Here is a 23,173-nt window from a genome sequence, read left to right as displayed (position 1 = left end):
TATTACATCGCTGATCAGGCAATTCTGGTGGGGAAGTAAAAGAGGGAAGAGGAAACCTTGCTGGATATCTTGGGATGTATGCACAAAACCGAAGTATATGGGAGGACTAGGTTTTCGAGATATTGATCTTTTTAACCTCTCTTTACTGGCCAGACAGGCTTGGCGGATTATACACATCCCCTCTACATTAAGTGCCAGGATTTTGAAAGCTAAGTACTACCCTACCTCGTCTTTTCTTGAAGCCGAGCTAGGCAGCAGGCCCTCACAAATATGGAGATCTATCTTAGACCGGAAGGGAGCTCTAATGCAAGGTATGATCCGGAGGATCGGAACGGGAGAAGAGACACGAATATGGGACCAAAACTGGTTACCCCGATCAGGCCTAATGAGACCAATTGCGTGTCTGGCGGCGGATAGACCTGTACGTGTCGCGGAACTTATTGACTCAACCTCGGCAAGGTGGAAGGAGGACAATGTTCGTGCGACTTTTCTGCCAGTTGATGCAAATGTCATACTCAAAATTCCGCTGTGTACTAGAAGAGTTGATGATTTCTGGGCCTAGGGGGGCGGACGAACGAGGTGTCTTTTCAGTAAGGTCAGTCTACAAATTTTTGTTGAAAATGAAACTGCAAGGCAAAGCATTACTGCAACCGGTTGGAGGACACTCAAATGAGGCAGAAGAGGAAGCAGCCTGGACGTCCCTGTGGCATATTAAAGTCCCATCAAAAATTAAGGTATTCTTATGGAGACTTTGCCATGAAACAATTCCAACAGCCCGGGTGTTACACCGCCGGAATATGTCTACTATGAGTGTGTGTGCCTTCTGTTCCGCACAAGATGACTGGAAGCATGCACTAGTGGATTGCGTGATGGCCAGGAGTGTATGGTCACTGTGTTCGGAGGATATGGTGGAGACTATGCTGGGCAATCTTTCTTTGGATGCAAAAAACTGGATTTTTACATTGCATGAATCGTTGCCGCAGGGGGATTTCATAAGAATGGTGGTGACACTTTGGGCAGTCTGGCGAGCCAGAAGGAGAGCTATACATGAAGAGATATTAGATAGTCCTTTCACTACTAACTCTTTCATACTCTCCTTTTTGAGGGATCTGGAGATGATGGATAGAGGAGCGGGCAGTGGTATGAAGCGTGCTAGCTCGGGATAGCATACATGGATGCCTCCGCAAGAGGTTCATGCAAAGATGAATGTGGATGCGGCTGTATCCCAGCAAGGGGAGTTTGGTGCCGTGGGAGCAGTGTGCCGAGACCACAGGGGAGTTTTCTTGGGTGCTTCGATCTTAAAACTCGAGTTTATCACGGATGTGAGCACACTAGAAGCAATAGCAGTAAGGGAAGGCCAATCTCTGGCTGAGGATTTATATGAGAATTCCATTCAAATCGCTACAGACTGCAAGCGAGTGGTTGAAGATGTGCGGAAGAACTCGGCGGCTGGCTATGGAGCTATAGTGCATGAAATAATACTTCGTGCAAATTCTCTCCAATCATGTAAAGTAGTTCATGAGTTTAGGAGCTCGGATTTCGAGGCTCACAATCTCGCTAGATATGCTTTGTCCTTAGATTTTGGTCGTCATGTATGGCTAGGACAACCAGGAGATCTTGATTTTATTCCTGTAAACATTATGGGCAATGAATAAAACATGCGAGATTGTCTCAAAAAAAAAGTTGTGATACAAACATCTCAAGATTTAAGTTTTACAAACAATTAGATAATAAACATCTCAAGGTTCGAACTTGAATTCACAAAATTGGCATGACTAGGAATTATTACTAAACGTGAATCTCATGATACCCTTGATTATTTTTCACATATACGTATCTACAAGTATATATATTGTACGGCTTCTCAATAGAAAAACCTTCATTGAATTTTGCATATTGATTTACATTTTCAAGTTTGAACACGACGAAAACCTACATTTCTCTGGGCTAATCACTGATCAAATCGAGGTCATGCTGATAGCCCACCTACATGATATTTTTGCCTATGTGCATGAGAGAAACTTGAAAAAAAAAATGATTCAGTCTCTCGGAGGTGCTCATAGGGGTAGGGTGTGCGTGTGTGCGTTCATAGGGGTGAGTGTATGCGCATGTATATGAGCGCTTGTATCTGTACTGATGTTCAAAAAAAAAGAAACTTGAAAAATGATAGGAGTGGGCTCTCATGCATGAGAACCTAGCTCAAGAAGTGCTCCTAGTCAAATGTAATAAATACATTGAAAGAGAAAAAGAGAAGGTAAAGAAAGTACCAGCCTAATAGATAACTTGTATGAGTGACTATATATAATGGTTGTATATGACAATGCAGTTGCATATAGCCAGTCAGTTGGTTGTACTATTAACCATGCTCTGAGTGTGAACATGCATATACATACATAGAACTTGGGCTAGATTCGCCCTCAAGACCTTTAGGAGCATCTACTGCCAGATACACCAAATCTGACCCCTCAAACGCCTTCGGACAGTGATCGACCACATCTCAAAAAATCATTTGCACAACCGGATACCAAAATTACAAAACCTAATATCCAACAATTACATTCAACGTGAAACCTAATTTAAGCGGAGCTCGTCTGCCTCCGCCGCGCCTATGTCTGGCGGCTGATAATCCCCAGGTGCAAGGAATCATCGTAGCAATTTCCCAAGGTGGAAGTGATAAGTATGGAGTGTCAAACCCACAAGGAGCTAAAGGTAAGATCAATATTCTCTCAAGTCCTATCTGCCACTGATACGACTCTACGTACACCGAAGTTTGCTTCCATCTAGAAACGAGAAATAAAACTACGTTGTTGGTATGAAGAGGATAGCTTTGCATGATAACGGAGAACTAAAATATAAAAATAGGTGTTCTTAACATATAGTTAGAATATATTACTATATATTATAAATAGTGAGTGTGGAATAATGAAGGATCGGTATGCGGAATTATCCCAGGCAATTGTTAACAAGATCGGTAATCATTATTACAATTTTATATGAGGGAGATGCATAAACTAACATACTTTCTCTACTTGGATCATATGCATTTATGATTGGAACTCTAGCAAGCATCTGCAACTACTAAAGATCATTAAGGTAAAACCCAACCATAGCATTAAAGTATCAAGTCCCCTTTATCCCATATGCAACAACCCCCTTACTCAGGTTTAAGCTTTTGTCACTCTAGCAACACACTATAAGCGAATCATGAACGTATTGCAACACCATACAACGGTAATCCTTCACGTGTGCGCGGCATGGAAGGCACCATAGGACAGCACCAAAATAAAACATACAACTCAAATCAATCTAGATCATCAATCAACCCAAAAGACAAAAAAAATTCTACTCAAAACATCATAGGATGGCAACACATCATTGGATCATAATATGTGGCATAAAGCACCATGTTCAAGTAGGGGATTACAGCGGGGTGCGGGAGAGTGGACCTCTTAAAAGAGATGAGGAAGGTGATGAACATGGTGATGTTGATGAAGACGATCACCGCGGCGATGGTTCCCTTGACGGCACTCCGGCGCCACCGAGAGAGAGGGGGAGAGGGTCTCCCTCTTGTGCTTCCTCTTCCATGGCCTCCCCCCTAGATGGGGAGAGGTTCTCCCTCTGGTCCTTGGCCTCCATGGTGATGATGGCCTCCTCCGGCTTCCTCCTCCATGGCCTCCAGTGATGATGCCGGAGAGGGCCTAGATTGATTTGTCGTGGCTACAGAGGCTTGCGGCGGCGGATCTTCCGATCTAGGGTTCTTTTCGGAGGTTTGGCTATTTATAAGAATTTTCGGCGCCGGTCTCACGTCAAGTGGGTGCCCGATGGACCCACAAGCCGTAGGGGTGCGCCCTACACCCCAGGGCGCGCCCTGGTGGCTTGTGGCTGCCTCGTCCACTTCCTGGCGCAGCTTCGGTGCTTCGGGGGTCTCTTTTGGTCCATAAAAAATCACCGCAAAATTTCAGCCTATTTCGCGAACTTTTATTTCTGCACAAAAACGACACCACGGTAGTTCTGCTGAAAACAACGTCAGTTTGGGTTAGTTCTAATCAAATCATACCAAAACCGTATAGAATTGTTATAAACATATCATGAATACTTCATAATTTATAGATACGTTGGAGATGTATTAGCGGTGAGCTGCGCCCCTCAATGTGTTGCTTTAGTCCCCAATGAGGTAGAGTAGGACATGGGACACTCACCGGTTCAAGGAACTTGACGTGCCGCCGTCTCCTATGCCAACTCTTCCTCGTCAGAGCCTGGAACCTTAACGGTGTTGATCGATGTGAGGTTGATGATGGATCCATCGTGTTCGGGGGAGGCTGACATGTCCGGGATGCAGGCTATCCATCTCGGCGTCGGAGAGTGCGACTTCGCCTTGCCGACGTCTGCTGGAAGGGCTACCGCGGCCTTCCGAGCCCATTGCCTCGCCCGGCGGGCACGACCCCCATGCACTCAGCGGACAGGCCACCACTAATGGCCTCGTTGTCGGCTTGCCAATGAAAGGGTTGCACGTCTGCCATGGCATTCAGACACCAGACGGAGCGCACTGCCTCCGCGCGAGACCTACCTCGCAACGGATCCATACACCATTTGGGCAGACGCGACGGACTCTCAATGGATCGATTCTGACCGCTATCGGGCACTCTGCTCGCGGGCACGGCGAAGCGTAATGCGGATGATCATGTCCTCCTTGGGCCCGACTGGGATGAGGTCCCAGTTGGTAGATTGGCTGGCTGAGGACTTGGATCCACTTCCGGCCATGTCAGAGAAAGGAGGGATCACCGGAAGTGATCTTGGGAGGGGAGGGGGGAGGAGAAAGGAGTGGACTGGCCACGGTTTGGTCCGACAAGTGGATGAGGACGTATATATGTGGTGTCGGGATGGGTCAGTGTAGGCCGGATCAATGTGGCAGACGTGCCCGAGCCTCCCTATATGCGCCCCAAATTTTGGCTGGATATAAGAGGTGCCGGTCAACCCAGGCATTTGAGGTCGGTTTGAAGTCCCCGTTTTGGTCGCCTTTCTATGACGATCACTGGCCGGAAGTTGTAGATGCTCTAACGTATCTCCCCACTGCTTTCTGGAAGACCACGCTACTTCAGTCACGCGCGGTTTAGTTAATGCTAGTGTGTCAGATTGATTCCTGCCTGCATACATCTCAATGTTACAAGTGGAATATTATTTTATCTCAATGTACGAACTAGCGCGTTCTTCCGGTTAAAAAGCGAGAGAAAAAAACAAGCATCAAGGATTGTTGGAGTCTCCCACAGCAACCTTGCCTAATTTTCTTTGTGCACGGGCTAGAGTAGTCCCATCCCTACAGAGAAGACAATGGACGGCAGCGTTGTAAACGTAGATCGTGCGAAAATGTAGCTAGTATCAGCAGGACCTCGACGGCAGGAAGCAATCAGTGGGGTGCAAAGGCACTCTCGTCCGCACCAAGGGCTCTGGAATCAACTGCCGAGACCACCACCACCACATTCACGCACCAATGAACCACACTTTGAAATGTTACATGTCAGTAATGATGCTCACGATGAAACTGCTGATATCGCTGCTGTTGCGCTTCTGTCATTACTGTTGAATCTCCTCCTTTGGAAGAATTACATGATGGTCATCTTTCTATATTAAAATAGAAATAAACACTTGAAAATGAACCACCTATGAGAAGACCACCTACTCTACCTATGGGAACACCACCCTACTCTTGTGTCTTGTCATACTCACTAAAGTTGAATTAAACTTTGCTACGTACACCTATTAGGGAATGTGACCCTGATAATGATCCACATGCTTTTTCAAAATTGTTTGAAAGAAGACATTTAGGAGACATGTTTTTACGTCATGATAATTTTAAGCTTCTCCTAGATATGTTAAGATGATGGTTATGATTTTTCAGTGGAACCTAAAGTCATTAAAGTTTATGAATTTGTTAGCTTTCTAGGATTAGAGCCATTGCTAATTGAGATGTAACGGGTAGAGACGTTAAACATGACCTGGCTGGCCAGCTGGTGGAGCTAGTCTCTCCATAGAAATTCAAGTTTGTTAGATAATGAATAAGCTACTAGTCGGTAGCTATTGCTTCCTGGCAACGGTCATCCATAATTGAGCCACAAAATGACAAAGTTTATGTGTATTACTAATTTCATGTCGAGGGGATGCCACCAGCTGCAACCACGTGATATTTTTTACAGTATATCACAAGATGCTCTAGCTGTCAAAAGTTTATTGGAATGTAAATTATTACTACTAGGGAACCGGCCTAAAGCATGTGATCAGATCCGCTTTAGTTGCCTAGTGTTGAGGTGCTAGCTAAGACCAAACTCAAGCGATCCTGTGGGTTGCCTGTGTGGTAGCAAGAAAACAGCACTGCAACCTTGCGGCACCCAGTCCTTTGTCCTCAACATCCACCTACTGTGAGCTCAACTTTGTAAGTGTCTTCCACAAAGAAAAGGAAAAGGTGTTCTGTGAGGAACCAGCCAGAGCCGGAGATGGCGGAGACGGTGGTAAGCATGGCGAGGTCCATGCTGGGAGGCGCCATCAGCAAGGCCGCCTCTGCCGCGGCCGCCGAGCTGAGCTTGGTGATGGGTGTGCAGAAGGATATCTGGTATGTACGGATGCATCCATTTACATGCTAACTCTTTCAAGTTGTTACATAGATCAACTTACTAATACCAAATCTAGGAAATTTATAGGTTTTGTCACGCATGTTTCAGATCTCATTCCCATTGTTTGGTATTTTCTGTTATTCATGGATGCGGCAAATTTTCTCATGCATTGTCGCGCGCATGCCACCAGCTACGGAATGACAATAGTGGTTGTTCTGAATCTCAATTTAATTTGCTTGACAGGTTCATCAAAGACGAGCTAAAGACGATGCAGGCATTCTTGGCAGCCGCTGAAGCAACGAAGAACAAAGACATGCTGCTGAAGGTGTGGGCAGAGCAAGTAAGGGACCTTTCCTACAATATAGAAGATTGCCTTGATGAATTTATGGTTCATGTGAGGAGCCAAAGCCTAACAAAACGGCTGATGAAGCTCAAAGATCGTCGTCGGATTGCTATCCAAATTCGCAACCTGAAAACAAGAGTTGAAGAAGTGAGCAGCAGGAATGCACGCTACAACTTCATCAAGACAGAGGCCTCAACGACCAGCGACAAGGAGGTTTCTTACATAGAAGATGTACGTAATCATTCAGCAAGCAACACCGATGAAGCAGAACTTGTGGGCTTTACCAAGCCTAGGGAGGATTTGATTAAGCTGATGGATGTCAACACTAGAGATGGTGATGCCAAAGTTATATGTGTCGTTGGCATGGGTGGTTTAGGCAAGACTACTCTTGCAAGAAAAACTTATGAAAGTAAGGAAGATATTCTGAAGAATTTTTCTTGCTGTGCATGGATCACAGTTTCACAGTCATTTTTCAAGATAGAAATGCTCAAGGATATGATCAGGCAACTTCTGGGTGGAGATTCACTGAAGAACTTGTTGAAAGAACTTGAAGGGAAGGTGGTGCAAGTAAAGGACCTCGCCGAGTACCTCAATCAAGAGATTAAGGATAAGAGGTACCTTATTATTCTTGATGACTTGTGGACCATAGATGCATGGAGGTGGATTAAAGATATTGTTTTTCCTAGTAGTAACAAGAAAGGTAGTCGGATAATAGTAACAACACGTGATGTTGGCTTAGCAAAGGAATGTACTCTTGAATCCCTTATCTACCACCTTAAAACCTTAGAGGTAGTCGAGGCCACAAATTTGCTACTAAAAAAGAGTAGGAAAGTATTTGAAGAAATGGACAAAGTTGAAAACTTCAAGAGCATAGTTGAAAAACTAGTTAAAAAGTGTGGTTGTTTACCACTGGCCATACTCACAATTGGAGGGATCCTTGCCACTAAAAAGATAGTAGAGTGGGAGCAATTCTATAGCCAACTCCCGTCTGAGCTTGAGAGTAACCCAAGCCTTGAAGCAATGAAGATGATGGTTACTTTGAGTTACAACCACTTGCCATCTCATCTTAAGCCATGTTTATTATACCTAAGCATCTTTCCCGAGGATTCAGAAATCCAGAAGAGGCGTCTAGTAGAAAGATGGATTGCTGAGGGGTTGATTAGGGGTGGGACTGGGTTGAACATTGATGATGTGGCAAAAGGTTACTTTAATGAGTTAATCAACCGAAGCATGCTTCAAGCATCAAGGGTGAACATAGAAGGAGTTGTGAAGAGCTGTCGAGTCCATGATATTGTGCGTGATGTCATGATCTCAGTTTCTAGAGATGAAAATTTTGTGCATGTGGTGGGAAATAATGTAACTGGTGCTATGGAGGAGACCTTCCGACATGTAGCATACCATGGTAGCATGTGCCAGAAGATAGATATGGATTGGAACCACGTCCGGTCAGTAACTGTGTTTGGTGAGAGATCATTGGGGCCATCACCTTCAATTTGTTCACCTGACATGAGAATGCTCCGGGCCTTGGATCTAGAGAATGCACAGTTTCAAGTCACACAAAAGGATATCAGCAACATAGGGTTGTTTCGCCACTTGAAGTATCTGAATTTTTCTGATCCTCCAGGATATTCACTTATTTATAAACTTCCTAGATCCATAGGCAAATTACAAGGCTTGCGGACTTTGAACATTAGAGACAGTTATATTACAGAACTGCCAACTGAGATTAGTAAACTCCAGAGTCTACACAGTCTCCGTTGTACCAGAAATTATTCCTGCGACTTGTTTGACCGAAAGGAATTTTTGCTGGCCATATATTGTCTGCCGATGAAATTCACACCTTGGGCTGATCCTAGTGAGCGTGCTAACGTAGTTGCTGAGCTACACATGGCCTGGTCTAGCCGTTGGTCAAAGTCAGAAGGTATGAGGGTGCCAAAAGGAATCGGCAAACTGACAGAGCTGCAAATACTAGAGGTTGTGGACATCAGCCGAACTAGTGGCAAGGCAATTAAAGAGCTAGGTGAGCTTGTGCAGCTGAGAAAACTGACCGTGGTAACAGAAGGGGCCACCAAGCAAAAATGCAAGGTACTCTGTGATGCCATTCAGAAGCTCACTTGCCTCCGCTCCCTTCAAGTGAATAATTTTCATATTGGCTCAGGCATAACATTGGAGTGGCTGCATGTTGTTTCCTCTCCTCCTCCCCTGTTGAGGAGTCTGACATTGGTTGGATCCCTTGCAGAGATTCCTGGCTGGGTTGGCAGTCTGATGCATTTGGTCAAGCTTTGCTTAAGGGGCAGCGTTATAAAGGAAGAAGAAAAAATCATGGAAATACTAGGGCCACTGCCCAACCTCATGCAGCTTCGTCTTGGATACAACTCTTATATTGCGGAGAAGTTGGCGTTCAAAACGGGAGCATTCCTGAATCTCAAGAAACTTGATATTTGTCTGTCGGGACTGAGAGAGTTGAAATTTGAGAACCGCACCTCACCCCAGCTGGCAATGATTGATATCAGTTGGTGCAATTTGGCATCAGGAATTATTGGAGTCAACCATCTTCCAAAGCTCAAGGAGATCGCACTTGGTTCCTGTGGTCAAGTGGCAAAGCTTGCTATGCTGCAAAGTGAAGTGGATGCACATACCAACAGTCCCGTGCTGCGACTGTCTAAGGAACGGAGCCACCACGACCTGGGAGGCACCGTCGCCCAAGTGGGAGAATCAACAGGGGAATCCTCATCTCTCCATCCCGAGCCAGCAGCTGCGGGAGAGAGCTCATGGTCCCAAGCGGTGGGCATGGCGACGGCAAACATTAGGTCAGCTCAGCTAATTGCTTCTCTTTCGTTCAACTAGTAGCAGCTATGGAGTGCGATGTGCTAATTAGTCTGTACTCTGTTTTCCTTTTTGTGTGTAACAGCCAAGATGATCTGCTTTACACTTACAACTCGTGCTGACTGAATCGGAGCAAGCCTCCTGCCAGCTCCACCATGTAACACTATAGTGGTACAGCTCAAATATCGCACTATTTCCTTTTTCTTTTTGGCTCAATTTCTAGCTGTCTTGTTATTTTCGGTTTGTGATCAAGCATTTTAAAGCCGCGCATGCTTATATACTCCATCTGTACCACAATACTTGTCGCTGGGGGAAACCATAACGCAAGCATGATCTCAGTCACATTGTATTCAGCTTGTGAACACATATTTTACACGTACCCCTGTTTGTAGCAAAGACTTCCTTCAATTTCTACCTGCTGACAGAGGTTCACATCTCAGGTTCCGGTTGTCGAAATAAACTAGTGCTCCGTGTAGTGCATTCAGATTCAGCTGGGTACCCAGGAGGCCAGGAGCACCACCAAGCTGCATTGTTCATCCCATTGTCGACAGTCGGCCGAACGTCACGGTGGTATTTACTTCTAAAAAACAGTGTTAGACTGTTTAATCAGCTGAATTCATTCTACCTGTGCTGGCCTCGGAGTCTCCACCATGCCGCCGGTACAGCTTGCTCAGCTCTCCCTCTGTTTGTTTGATTCCATTTGGTTTGTGAAATGTCAGTTACCGTTTTCGTCTGCCAGAATTTCTGTCAGAGGAGAGTTGGCGTATTCAGTAGCTTGGCAACGTTGGCATTCTATTTCCAGCATGTTTTAGTATCTATGCAAAGTTTCAATTCCTTCTTCGTGTTAACATGTAGTTGCACAACAGATACAATTTCCTGTAAACATTAGATATTTTCAACCTAAGACAAGCCGAAGCACCAATTGCATGGTTTATATTCATAAACAAATGTTTATTCTGAATCTTGGTGTCCAGGAGCAACTATGAGATAACTTTACTGTTCAAGTTGGACAACTATGAGAAATTTTTACTGTTTAAGATGGAGCAGCCATGAGATTTGAGGAGGGCACCGATGAGCTATGAAGCTGGAGGAGTGAACATCCCAATCAGACCCTGTTGTGAATGGAGTATGACTCTAGTACTGAACTGACCGTGATGTAGTGATCTCAACTGAAGCTCGAAGCTGAGGAATCATACTGATAAAATGGTCAGCTCAGCAACATCTAGCATCTCATTTCTTGCGTAATCGTCATGTTAGACTGTCACATACTCTGTACTTGCAATTCCTTATAAATGTTTTCAGCTTATGGACACATATATTTACACCCCTGTTTTATGAAGAGTTCCTTAAGAATCTCCTGTGTGATAGAGTTTGACATCTAACTAACAGGTGCGAAATAAACTAATGCTCTTGTATGTATTCAGATTCAGCTGCGCAGAAGAGGAGGAAGATCCAACAGACAGAGTACAGATGATGCACCACTAAGGCCTAAGCTGCAATGCTCATCCTACTGTCCATAATTATAAGATTGGTCACCACTGCAAGAGAGCCAGATGGTTTCTCTGTGTTATCTACGTGCGGAACTTTCCAGTAGGTTGGTCTTTTTAATCTCAGAGTAAGACTGTTTAATCAGTTGAAGGTATACAAAGAATTCAGTGACGATGACACTAACACCTGTGCAGCCTTTCGTGCAGGATTCTTCTTTGACCTTTAAATGTTCCCACGATCTTGAGTAAATAGCATAAAACTACTACTTTATAGGCTAGGGTTCCAAAAAACAACCGGTTTTTAATTTTTCTCAGATAAATACCAAATGTGAGGTCGGCTGTTTCAAAAAACCCAAAATTCCATGCGATTTAGAATTGATCTAGTTTATGACAGATCAGGCCCACCCCTAAACAAACCGTTTGTTTGACTGGTTGTTTGACCGTTAGCTGACATCTGGGGCCCACATGTCAGCCATGACGCAAATAATCAAAGACATTTGTTAAAAAAGCCCACCCAGGCGAACAGGTGGAGGAGGAGGACCAGATCGAGGGGGAAGACTGCTCGCTCCGCCGCCCGCCCGCCCGCCACCGGTGATCACCGGGGCTCAACCCCAGCCATTCCTCCGGTCCACCTCCTTCTCACTGACCTCTCTACACCCAGCGCCAGGCCAGCGGCCGCCTCCTGTTGCGCTTGGCCGTGCGTGCACGTCGCAGCATAGGCGACTCCTGAAGATGCGGGCAGCGACCACTGGCGGGCAGCGGCTCCAAGGCAGGCAGGCGGCGAGGACTCCAGGCGTCGCCCCATGGTGGTGCGGCGGTGACCGCAGGAGGACCGCCCCGGCAGAAGGCGGCGACCGCAGCCGGCGTCCCATGGAGGCGCGGTGCAGCGACACTAGGCAGAGCGCCATGGCGGCGCGTCGGCGACCCCAGGCAGCGCGGCGACGACCCTAGGCGGCACGGCGGCGACCCCAGGCAGCGCGGCGACGACCCTAGGCGACGCGGCGGCGACCCCAGGCAGCGCGGCGACGACCCTAGGCGACGCGGCGGCGACCCCAGGCAGAGCGCCGTGGCAGCGACTCACATGCCGGCCGGATTGCTCTTTTAAAATGTCCAAGGACCCGATTGCTTTTTAAAAATAATTATAGGGACCTGATTGCTTTTTAAAAATATTTGGAGGGGTTATTCTGTAAAGAAATCTATGAAAGAGACATCGACATGTGGGGCCCACATATCAGTTAACGGTCAAACACATAGTCAAAGAGACGAACCGTTTAGGAGCGGGCCCGACCTGTCATAAACAGGTTTAATTTTTAAACAATGTGTGTTTTGAGTTTTTTGAAACAGCCGACCACCCATTTGGTAGTTATCTGAGAAAAAACAAAAATCGGTAGTTTTTCGGAACCTTAGCCTGTAAAGTAGTAGTTTTATGCTATTTACTCCACGATCTTGGAACAATCTAGAAAATCATTTCCAGAGCAGTGGCGGCACCCATCGAGGGCTTAAAAGTGACAGTTGCTGGGTGGCCCTGGTTCCCTTTCGTAGACGATGATCAGTTCTTCACCATGGAACTGGTCATTATGTTCTGTAATTATTTGTAATTGAATAATGAGCAGACACGACTTAAGATGAGAGGCCAATGGAACTTGTAAAGTAGCAAGATATGACTGCTCTGTTTTTCACCTGTAACATCATATAGACAATACCGCATCAGCTTTTTTATATTCGTTGGTGTCACTTTGCAATTAAATTGCAGTTTCCTAGTTTCTGTTGTCAATGATTTGATAGAACAGAACTTGATTAAGCAAGAAGTTGTTTGAGATTCAGTATGGGACGTTGTCAAGTCTTTTTAACCTCAGAGTTAGACTGTTTAATCAGTTGAAGCCATACAAAGAATTCAGTGAATATGGCACTAAAACTTGTGCAGCCTTCCGTGCAGGATTCCTCTTTGACCTTTAAATGTTCCCACAATCTTGGAACAATCTGGAACATCATTTCCAGAGCTGTGGCACCACGGTCGAGGGCTTAAAAGTGTCACTTGCTGGGTGGCCCAGGTTCCCTTTTGTAGACATGGAACTGGTCAAGTTGATGCCAAATTTTTGGTAGCTGCATGCCAGCATCTTGCACTGTTCACCAGAGCATGGCATGATCTGCTTCTACTGTGTGCAATAATCAATTTGGTGCTGCCATTATGTTCTGTAATTCCTTGTAACTGAATGATGAGCAGACATGCTACTATGCAAGCCAATTGAACTTGTAAAGTAGCGAGATATGACTGTTCTGTTTTTCACCTGTATCATCATATAAACATACCACATCAGCTTTGCGGTATTTGTTGGTGTCACTTTGCAATTAAATTGCAGTTTCCTCGTTTCTCTTGTCAATGATTTGATAGAACGGAACTAGATTAAGCAACAAGTTGTGTGGGATTCAGTATGGGATGTTGCCAAGTCCTTGTGATCAGGCAATGCCACTAATTTGTCCGTGAGAACATCTTCTCACGGACTTTTATCATGGTGTTGTAATAGAATGTATGACTGCAAGTGACTTGGCGGCTTCAATTTAACACTGGCGAAGGAGCTAACCAGCAGAAGATGACCAATTCTCCGAAAACAACACCATGGAAAGGCGTGCAGTTGTCAATACAGACCTTTGTTTGCTGTACCCTCTACTCTGTTTTATCTTTCTTTTTTCTTTCCTTTTTCTTTTCTGGAGAAGACTATTCTCGTTTTGCTGCTCCAAAAATATCTGTATTTATTTTTGCGGTATAATTTCCAAAATACCATTATCATCGTTTGGCCCCCCAAAGTCAAGTCAAGATTATTTGCTTGGCTCCCCTCGTTGGTCCACACGGGAAGATGCTGATATTTCACAAGAAAAACAAGGGCCACGATAATTCCTTGAAAGAACTTCGAAACAAAATGTCACTAGGAACGAAATGCAAATGGCGCCTGTATAGCTGTCCAACATCAAACTTTTCTTCGTCTTTTTTTGCGAGAACTCCAGGCGCATTAAACTGCATTGGATTAGGACGTGTGTATCATTGAAACATCTTGGTTCACAGCCAGGGCTCAGTCAATCAATCAGCCGCTATAAGAAGGCCTCCAGCTCCTACCGAGGCTTGTGAGAGAGCTGTAAATAATTGTTATTCCAACTTGAGCAAGAGAAGGAAAAAGAACCGGGCAGCAATGGCAGGGACGGCGCTAAGCATGGCGAGGTCAATGCTGGGGGCCGCCATCAGCGTTGCCGCCTCCACTGCTGCTGCTGAGATGAGTTTGCTCATGGGCGTCAGGAGGGATATCTGGTATTTGTTTTAATGTTTTTTTGCAGTGTGTATTTAGTCTGAGCGAAAAGTCATCTTACTGATGATATGAGAGGTTCTGTGTATCCACATCTTACTATGAAAATGGCTTTCAAATATCCCAAATCTTTAACCGCAATGGCCAAACAAGTTTTCTTTTAGCCGTTAGTTGGCCAAACCGGCTAGGACCTTAAATTTCGGAGGCTGGAATAACTCTGTAAAAAGAACTAGCCTCGTTAGGGCGGCGCCAGGGGGATCAGATCCCAGCGCCGCCAGCCCCCCACCCCGCAGAGAAAGATCCTGCCGCAGCTACCTCTGGCGTTGCCTGCAGTGGCGGCGGCGCCCGGTGCCAAGGCGCTGAGGCAGGAGTAGGAGGCGGCAACCACTCGAGGCAGCTGGGGCACCTCGGGAGCTTCGCACCGCGGAAATGGCGGCTCCCTGGCGTGCGGCGGCAACCGACGACCCCATGGCCGGGGGTGCTGGCGATGGTGGGCATGGCGAAGGCCGCGGATCTGGATCTCACCCAGATCCGTCGTCGATTCTTCACGTGGATGGTCGGAGGCATGATGAGGAATCCGGTGAGGGGATGGAGGATCTCCGCCGGAGTACCGGCGGCGGCATACGTCTTCATGACGAAGCTCCGGGCGGTTCCAGCCAGTTGCGAGATAAGGACGATGTGGGGGGAAGCCCGGTGCACGTATAGCTCCCGCTTGTGCATGGTCCGGTGAAGGGTCCGACCACCTTGGGTCCATAGTATGCAGCCTTTCCCTACATTTCTACAAGAGGCTGTTTCCAGGACTCGAACCCGTGACCTCATGGTCACAAGGCAACAACTTTACCGTTGAGGAGACCGGGATGACGTGGCTTCCGATAAAAACCGTGCCTGACTGCGGTCGATGGCGGCGTCTCTGACGTCTTTTCCTTCTCGATACATTGTTGTCATTGCAGGTCACGCCCACTCGATCGGGATGTTCCGGGGGAACCCTAGATCTGGGTCCACCGGATCGGACGATGATGGCGCCTTCGGTGTCGTTCTCCCTCCCGGGGGCATCATTTTAGAATAAGTGCTAGCTAGAGGGGACAAGAGGAGGAGCGGTGTTGCATCTACCGCAAGGCCAACGGCGGATCCCTGCGGCATGGCGCTGTGGAGTTTCGGCAAAGGGCGCGTATGGATGGATACGTGCAGGATGTGGTGGCGTTGTCTGGTGCCGTGGTAGCTTCGATGGTAGGTCTGGCAAGGCCGGTGCGTCAGTACCTGCTCTGGAGATGGATCGGTGGAAGACGACGGCAGCGGCCATTGAGAGTGGGCCGGAACGGTGTGTGGCCTAGTCCCGACATCGTGGCTTGACTGGGGCATCTGCCTTTAGATGAGGCTTTGGTGAGATGTCTATTTCGTATTCAGCTCGGACATTCGGCACCCCTTCATCAAGGGAATAGAAGTAGCGACCGGTGTTGCCAAGACGGTGGCTTCAGCCTCACTGCTATATTACTTTGTAAGGTCTTTATGAATAATTAATAAAATGGTTGCATGCATTGTCCAAGTGCAGAGGCCAGGGGTATATTCTCCTTTTCTAAAAAACTGTTACCATTACAAAATTAAGTGCATACATGGCTCGACTAAAATCTGTTTTAGCCGGTGCAGATTTCACCAACAATTATTGTGCATGTTAAGAGTTGTAGAATTCCATTGGACACAATTTGAAGTTCCTTCTGAGCCTTTTTCTGGCTTGGTAGGTTTATCAAAGACGAGCTAGAGACGATGCAAAACATTCGTGCTGGTCGCTGAAGGAATTAAGGAGAAAGACATGCTACTGAAGGTGTGGGCGAAGCAAGTAAGTGATTCATCCTACAATATTCAAGATTGTCTTTGTGAATTCATGGTGCATGTGGCAAGTCAAAGCTTGTCACAAGAACTAATGAAGCTCAATGATCACCACCGAATCACCATACAAATCCGTGATCTCAAATCAAGAATAGAAGATGTGAGAAGCAGGAACACACGCTACAATCTGAATTGAGAATAACCAAAATACTAGAACCATTGATGAGATGGATTCTTGCATGGAAGATATCCGCAACCACTCGGCTAGCCATGCACATTGATGAAACTGAGCTTGTGGGATTTTCCAAGCCCAAAGAAGAGGTAATAAAGCTTATAGATGTCCATGCCAGAAATGTTCTTGCTCAGGTAGTATATGTGGTTGGCATGGGCGGTTTGGGTAAGACTACTCTTACAAAGAAGGTTTATGAAAGTATGGATAACTTCTCATATCGTGCTTGGATCATTGTCTCTCATTTGTCAGGAGGGGCTTCTCAAAGATATGATCAAACAACTTTTGGGCGAGAAAGCATTGAAGAAGCAACTTGAAGGGAATGATGTGCGAGAAGAGAAGGGAAGGGCTACTTGAGAAGAGGTACCTAATTGTTCTTGATGATATATGGAACATAGATGATTGGAAGTGGATCATAAGTATTGCTCTTCCTAGTAGTAATAACAAAGGTAGCCAGATAATCATAACAGCACGAGATGTTGGCTTAGCTAAGGAGTGTAATTTGGAATCTTCTAGATCAGTTATCTACCACCATGAACCCCTACAAAGAGAAGATGTCATAAAATTGCTACTAATGAAGGCTGGGACAAGTGAGGAAGACATGAAAAATGACGAGAACATGGGGGAAATAGTTACTAAGATAGTAAAGAAGTCTGGACGGTTACCACTGGCCATACTCATGATAGGAGGCATGCTTGCCACCAAAATGGTAACTGAGTGGCAAAATATTTATAACCAGCTCCGCTTAGAGATAGAAAGCAACCGAAGTCTTGAAGCAATGAGGAGGATTGTTACTCTAAGTTACAATCACTTGCCATCTCATCTTAAGTCATGTTTCTTGTATTTAAGCATATTTCCTAAGGATTTTGAAATCAAGAGGAGGCGTCTAGTGGAAAGTTGGATAGCGGAGGGGTTTGTTATCGCGAGAAGTGGGATGAGTGTTGAGGATGTTGGAAATAGTTAATTTAATGAACTAATCAACTGAAGCATGATTCAGCTATCAAGAGTGAACCTATAAGGAATTGTGAAGAATTGTCGAGTTCATGATATCGTTCATGATGTCTTGATATCAATTTCTAGAGATGAAAAATATTCATGCTCAACATGGGATAATGTAACCGGCATAAGAGGCGACAACTTCCGCCATGTTGCATACTAGGGCAGTTGGTGCCCAGACAAAGGCTTGGATTGGAATCATGTCCGGTCATTGACTGTGTTTGGTGAGAGACCCATGAAGCCGGCACCTTCACTTTGTTCGTCCATCTTTAGAATGCTTAGAGTATTGGATCTATGTGATGCACAGTTTGATATCACACAAAAAGATATCAACAATATAGGGTTACTACGTCATTTGAAATATGTCTATCTCAAGCTTCATAGTCATTCATATGTTTACAAGCTCCCAAGATCCATAGGGAAACTACAAAGCTTGCAGACTTTGGACATGAGAGATGGTCACATCACATGGCTACCAACTGAGATAACTAAAATGCAAAGCCTTCATAGCCTCCGATGCAGCAAAAGGAATACTGAAATGCCTTTATACTTATTTTACCCCATTGCCTGGTTTATGTCACCATTCTGTATTCCTGTTTTGATCACTCCTTTTGATAGTCATGAAGATCAGCTACAAATTAGGATGATCATTCACATGGCCTAGACTGGTCGTCTGACCAAGTCTAGAGGTGTGAGGGTGCATAAAGGGATTAGAAGCCTAAAGGAGTTAGAGATACTAGAGATTGTGGATATTGAACGGACAAGTAGGAAAGCAGTTAAAGAGCTCGGGGAGCTTATAAAGCTCAGAAAGTTGAGTGTCACAGTAGGGTCAAGCAAGCAAAAAATCAAGATACTCTATACATCCCTTGAGAAGCTCACTTCTCTGCGCTCTATTTGCCTTCGTGTGGACTTTACTTCTCGGAGAAGTGGAGCATCACTTAAGTGGCTACAACCTATTTTCTCCCCTCCCCCTTTCCCGAGGAAGCTGACTGTAGATGGCGATTTTGTAATTATTTCGAGCTCGTTTTGCCTTTTTTATACATTAATTGAGTTTCCGGGCATTTTGTTGGAAATATGCCCTAGAGGCAATAATAAATTAGTTATTATTATATTTCCTTGTTCATGATAATCGTTTATTATCCATGCTAGAATTGTATTGATAGGAAACTCAGATACATGTGTGGATACATAGACAACACCATGTCCCTAGTAAGCCTCTAGTTGACTAGCTCGTTGATCAATAGATGGTTACGGTTTCCTGACCGTGGACATTGGATGTCGTTGATAACGGGATCACATCATTAGGAGAATGATGTGATGGACAAGACCCAATCCTAAGCATAGCACAAGATCGTGTAGTTCGTATGCTAAAGCTTTTCTAATGTCAAGTATCATTTCCTTAGACCATGAGATTGTGCAACTCCCGGATACCGTAGGAATACTTTGGGTGTGCCAAACGTCACAACGTAACTGGGTGGCTATAAAGGTACACTACAGGTATCTCCGAAAGTGTCTGTTGGGTTGGCACGAATCGAGACTGGGATTTGTCACTCCGTGTAAACGGAGAGGTATCTCTGGGCCCACTCGGTAGGACATCATCATAATGTGCACAATGTGATCAAGGAGTTGATCACGGGATGATGTGTTACGGAACGAGTAAAAGGGACTTGCCGGTAACGAGATTGAACAAGGTATCGGGATACCGACGATCGAATCTCGGGCAAGTGTCGTACCGATAGACAAAGAGAATTGTATACGGGATTGATTAAGTCCTTGACATCGTGGTTCATCCAATGAGATCATCGTGGAACATGTGGGAGCCAACATGGGTATCCAGATCCCGCTGTTGGTTATTGACCGGAGAATGTCTCGGTCATGTCTGCATGTCTCCCGAACCCGTAGGGTCTACACACTTAAGGTTCGATGACGCTAGGGTTATAAAGGAAGCTTGTATGTGGTTACCGAATGTTGTTCGGAGTCCCGGATGAGATCCCGGACGTCACTAGGAGTTCCGGAATGGTCCGGAGGTAAAGATTTATATATAGGAAGTCCTATTTCGGCCATCGGGACAAGTTTCGGGGTCATCGGTATTGTACCGGGACCACCGGAAGGGTCCCGGGGGCCCACCGGGTGGGGCCACCTATCCCGGAGGGTCCCATGGGCTGAAGTGGGAAGGGATCCAGCCCAAAGTGGGCTGGGGCGCCACTTCCCTTATGGCCCATGCGCCTAGGGTGAAGGGGGAACCCTAAGGAAGAGTCCCAAGGAGGGAAGGCACCTCCTAGGTGCCTTGGGGGGGAGGGAAACCTCCCCTGGCCGCCGCCCCCTAGGAGATTGGATCTCCTAGGGCTGGCGCACCCCCCCCTTGGGCTCCCTATATATAGTGAGGGTAGGAGGGCCTCTTGAGACACCCCTTATGCCTTTGGTGCAGCCCCTCCCTCTCTCCTAAGTCCTTCTCCTCTCCCGTGGTGCTTGGCGAAGCCCTGCAGGATTGCCACGCTCCTCCACCACCACCACGCCGTTGTGCTGCTGCTGGATGGAGTCTTCCTCAACCTCTCCCTCTCTCCTTGCTGGATCAAGGCGTGGGAGACGTCACCGGGCTGTACGTGTGTTGAATGCGGAGGTGCCGTGCGTTCGGCACTTGATCATCGGTGATTTGAATCACGACGAGTACGACTCCATCAACCCCGTTCACTTGAACGCTTCCGCTTAGCGATCTACAAGGGTATGTAGATGCACTCTTCTTCCCCTCATTGCTAGTCTCTCCATAGATAGATCTTGGTGACACGTAGGAAAATTTTGAATTTCTGCTACGTTCCCCAATAGTGGCATCATGAGCTAGGTCTATGCGTAGTTTCTATGCACGAGTAGAACACAAAGTAGTTGTGGGCGTTGATTTTGTTCAATATGCTTGCCGTTACTAGTCTTATCTTGATTCGGCGGCATCGTGGGATGAAGCGGCCCGGACCGACCTTACACGTACTCTTACGTGAGACAGGTTCCACCGACTGACATGCACTAGTTGCATAAGGTGGCTAGCGGGTGTCTGTCTCTCCTACTTTAGTCGGATCGGATTCGATGAAAAGGGTCCTTATGAAGGGTAAATAGCAATTGGCATATCACGTTGTGGTTTTGCGTAGGTAAGAAACGTTCTTGCTAGAAACCCATAGCAGCCACGTAAAACATGCAAACAACAAATTAGAGGACGTCTAACTTGTTTTTGCAGGGTATGCTATGTGATGTGATATGGCCAAAAGGATGTGATGAATGATATATGTGATGTATGAGATTGATCATGTTCTTGTAATAGGAATCACGACTTGCATGTCGATGAGTATGACAACCGGCAGGAGCCATAGGAGTTGTCTTAATTTATTTATGACTTGCGTGTCAACATAAACGTCATGTAATTACTTTACTTTATTGCTAACCGTTAGCTGTAGTAGTAGAAGTAATAGATGACGTGAAAACTTCATGGAAACACGATGATGGAGATCATGATGATGGAGATCATGGTGTCATGCCGGTGACGATGATGATCATGGAGCCCCAAGATGGAGATCAAAGGAACTATATGATATTGGCCATATCATGTCACTATTATTTGATTGCATGTGATGTTTATCATGTTTATACATCTTATTTGCTTAGAACGACGGTAGTAAATAAGATGATCCCTCATTAAAATTTTAAGAAGTGTTCTCCCCTAACTGTGCACCGTTGCTACAGTTCGTCGTTTCGAAGCACGCCGTGATGATCGGGTGTGATAGATCCTTACGTTCACATACAACGGGTGTAAGACAGTTTTACACATGCAAAACACTTAGGTTTAACTTGACGAGCCTAGCATGTACAGACATGGCCTCGGAACACAGAAGACCGAAAGGTCGAGCATGAGTCGTATGGTAGATACGATCAACATGAAGATGTTCACCGACGTTGGCTAGTCCGTCTCACGTGATGATCGGACACGGCCTAGTTGACTCGGATCATGTAGTCACTTAGATGACTAGAGGGATGTCTATCTGAGTGGGAGTTCATAAGATGAACTTAATTATCCTGAACATAGTCAAAAGATCTTCGCAAATTATGTCGTAGCTCGCGCTTCAGTTCTACTGTTTAGATATGTTCTAGAGAAAATTTAGTTGAAAGTTGATAGTAGCAATTATGCGGACTAGGTCCGTAAACCGAGGATTGTCCTCATTGCTTCATAGAAGGCTTATGTCCTTAATGCACCGCTCAGTGTGCTGAACCTCGAACGTTGTCTGTGGATGTTGCGAACATCTGACATACACGTTTTGATAACTACGTGATAGTTCAGTTAAACGGTTTAGAGTTGAGGCACCGAAGACGGTTTTTGAAACGTCGCGAAACATATGAGATGTTTTGAGGGCTGAAATTGGAATTTCAGGCTCGTGCCCACGTCAAGAGGTATAAGACCTCCGACGATTTTCTTAGCCTGCAAACTAAGGGAGAAAAGCTCAATTGTTGAGCTTGTGCTCAGATTGTCTGAGTACAACAATCATTTGAATCGAGTGGGAGTTGATCTTCCAGATGATATAGTGATGTTTCTCCGAAGTCATTACCACCAAGCTGCTAGAGCTTCGTGATGAACTATAATATATCAGGGACATATATGATGATCCTTGAGATATTCGCGATGTTTGACACCACGAAAGTAGAAATGAAGAAGGAGCATCAATTGTTGATGGTTAGTGAAACCACTAGTTTCAAGAAGGGCAAGGGCAAGAAGGGATACTTCATGAAACGGCAATTCAGCTGCTGCTCTGGTGAAGAAACCCAAGGTTGAACCCAAACCCGAGACTAAGTGCTTCTGTAATAAGAGAAACAACCACTGGAGCAGAATTACCCTAGATACTTGGTAGATGAGAAGGCTGGCAAGGTCAATAGAAGTATATTGGATATACATTGTGTTGATGTGTACTTTACTAGTACTCCTAGTAGCACCAGGGTATTAGATACCGGTTTCGTTGCTAAGTGTTAGTAACTCGAAATAAAAGCTACGGAATAAACAGAGACTAGCTAAAGGTGAGCTGACGATATGTGTTGGAAGTGTTTCCAATGTTGATATGGTCAAGCATCGCACGCTCCCTCTACCATCGAGATTTGTGTTTGCGTTGAGCATAAGACATGATTGGATTATGTCTATCGCAATACGGTTATTCATTTAAGGAGAATAACGGTTACTCTATTTATTTGAATAATACCTTCAATGGTCTTACACCTAAAATGAATGGTTTATTGAATCTCGATCATAGTGATACACATGTTCATGCCAAAAGATAGAAATGATAGTACCACCTACTTGTGGCACTGCCACGTAAGTCATATCGGTATAAAACACATGAAGAAGCTCCATGTTGATGGATCATTGGGCTCACTCATTTTTGAAAAGTTTGAGACATGCGAACCATGTGTATTGGTGTATATGCATGAAGAAACTCCATGCAAATGGACCGTTTGGACTCACTTGATTTTGAATCACTTGAGACATGCAAATCATACCACATGGGCAAGATGACTGAAAGCCTCGTTTTCAGTAAAATGGA

General features: G+C 45.6%; 1 protein-coding gene and 1 pseudogene across 5 annotated transcripts; both read left to right on the top strand.

Annotated features, from left to right (window-relative positions):
• Nucleotides 1-6,320: 6,320 nt before the first annotated feature.
• LOC125523852 (putative disease resistance RPP13-like protein 3) lies at nucleotides 6,321-12,985 on the top strand. 4 transcript variants are annotated; one of them, XM_087537883.1, is made up of 7 exons: nucleotides 6,321-6,604; nucleotides 6,849-9,758; nucleotides 9,860-9,945; nucleotides 10,215-10,433; nucleotides 10,749-10,980; nucleotides 11,199-11,368; nucleotides 11,469-12,985. In XM_087537883.1, exons 1-3 carry the CDS (start codon nucleotides 6,489-6,491, stop codon nucleotides 9,894-9,896), a joined length of 3,063 nt encoding a protein of 1,020 aa, XP_087394009.1. In that variant the 5' UTR covers nucleotides 6,321-6,488; the 3' UTR covers nucleotides 9,897-9,945; nucleotides 10,215-10,433; nucleotides 10,749-10,980; nucleotides 11,199-11,368; nucleotides 11,469-12,985. The 4 variants fall into 4 exon arrangements, with proteins under 4 accessions (XP_087394009.1, XP_087394006.1, XP_087394008.1 ...); XM_087537880.1 differs by having other exon boundaries at nucleotides 11,457-12,985; XM_087537882.1 differs by having other exon boundaries at nucleotides 11,199-11,389.
• A 1,413-nt stretch (nucleotides 12,986-14,398) lies between these two features.
• On the top strand, nucleotides 14,399-17,540 carry LOC125518165 (disease resistance protein RPP13-like; annotated as a pseudogene). Its single transcript, XR_015610541.1, has 2 exons — nucleotides 14,399-14,562; nucleotides 16,294-17,540. The product of XR_015610541.1 is annotated as a disease resistance protein RPP13-like (transcript).
• The last annotated feature ends 5,633 nt before the right edge of the window (nucleotides 17,541-23,173 follow it).

This window comes from Triticum urartu, chromosome 7A, assembly GCF_056163025.1.
Source record: "Triticum urartu cultivar PI428250 chromosome 7A, HENAU_Tu73, whole genome shotgun sequence".
NCBI classification, from domain to species: Eukaryota; Viridiplantae; Streptophyta; class Magnoliopsida; order Poales; family Poaceae; genus Triticum; species Triticum urartu.
This window is presented reverse-complemented; position numbering and strand designations above follow the sequence as displayed.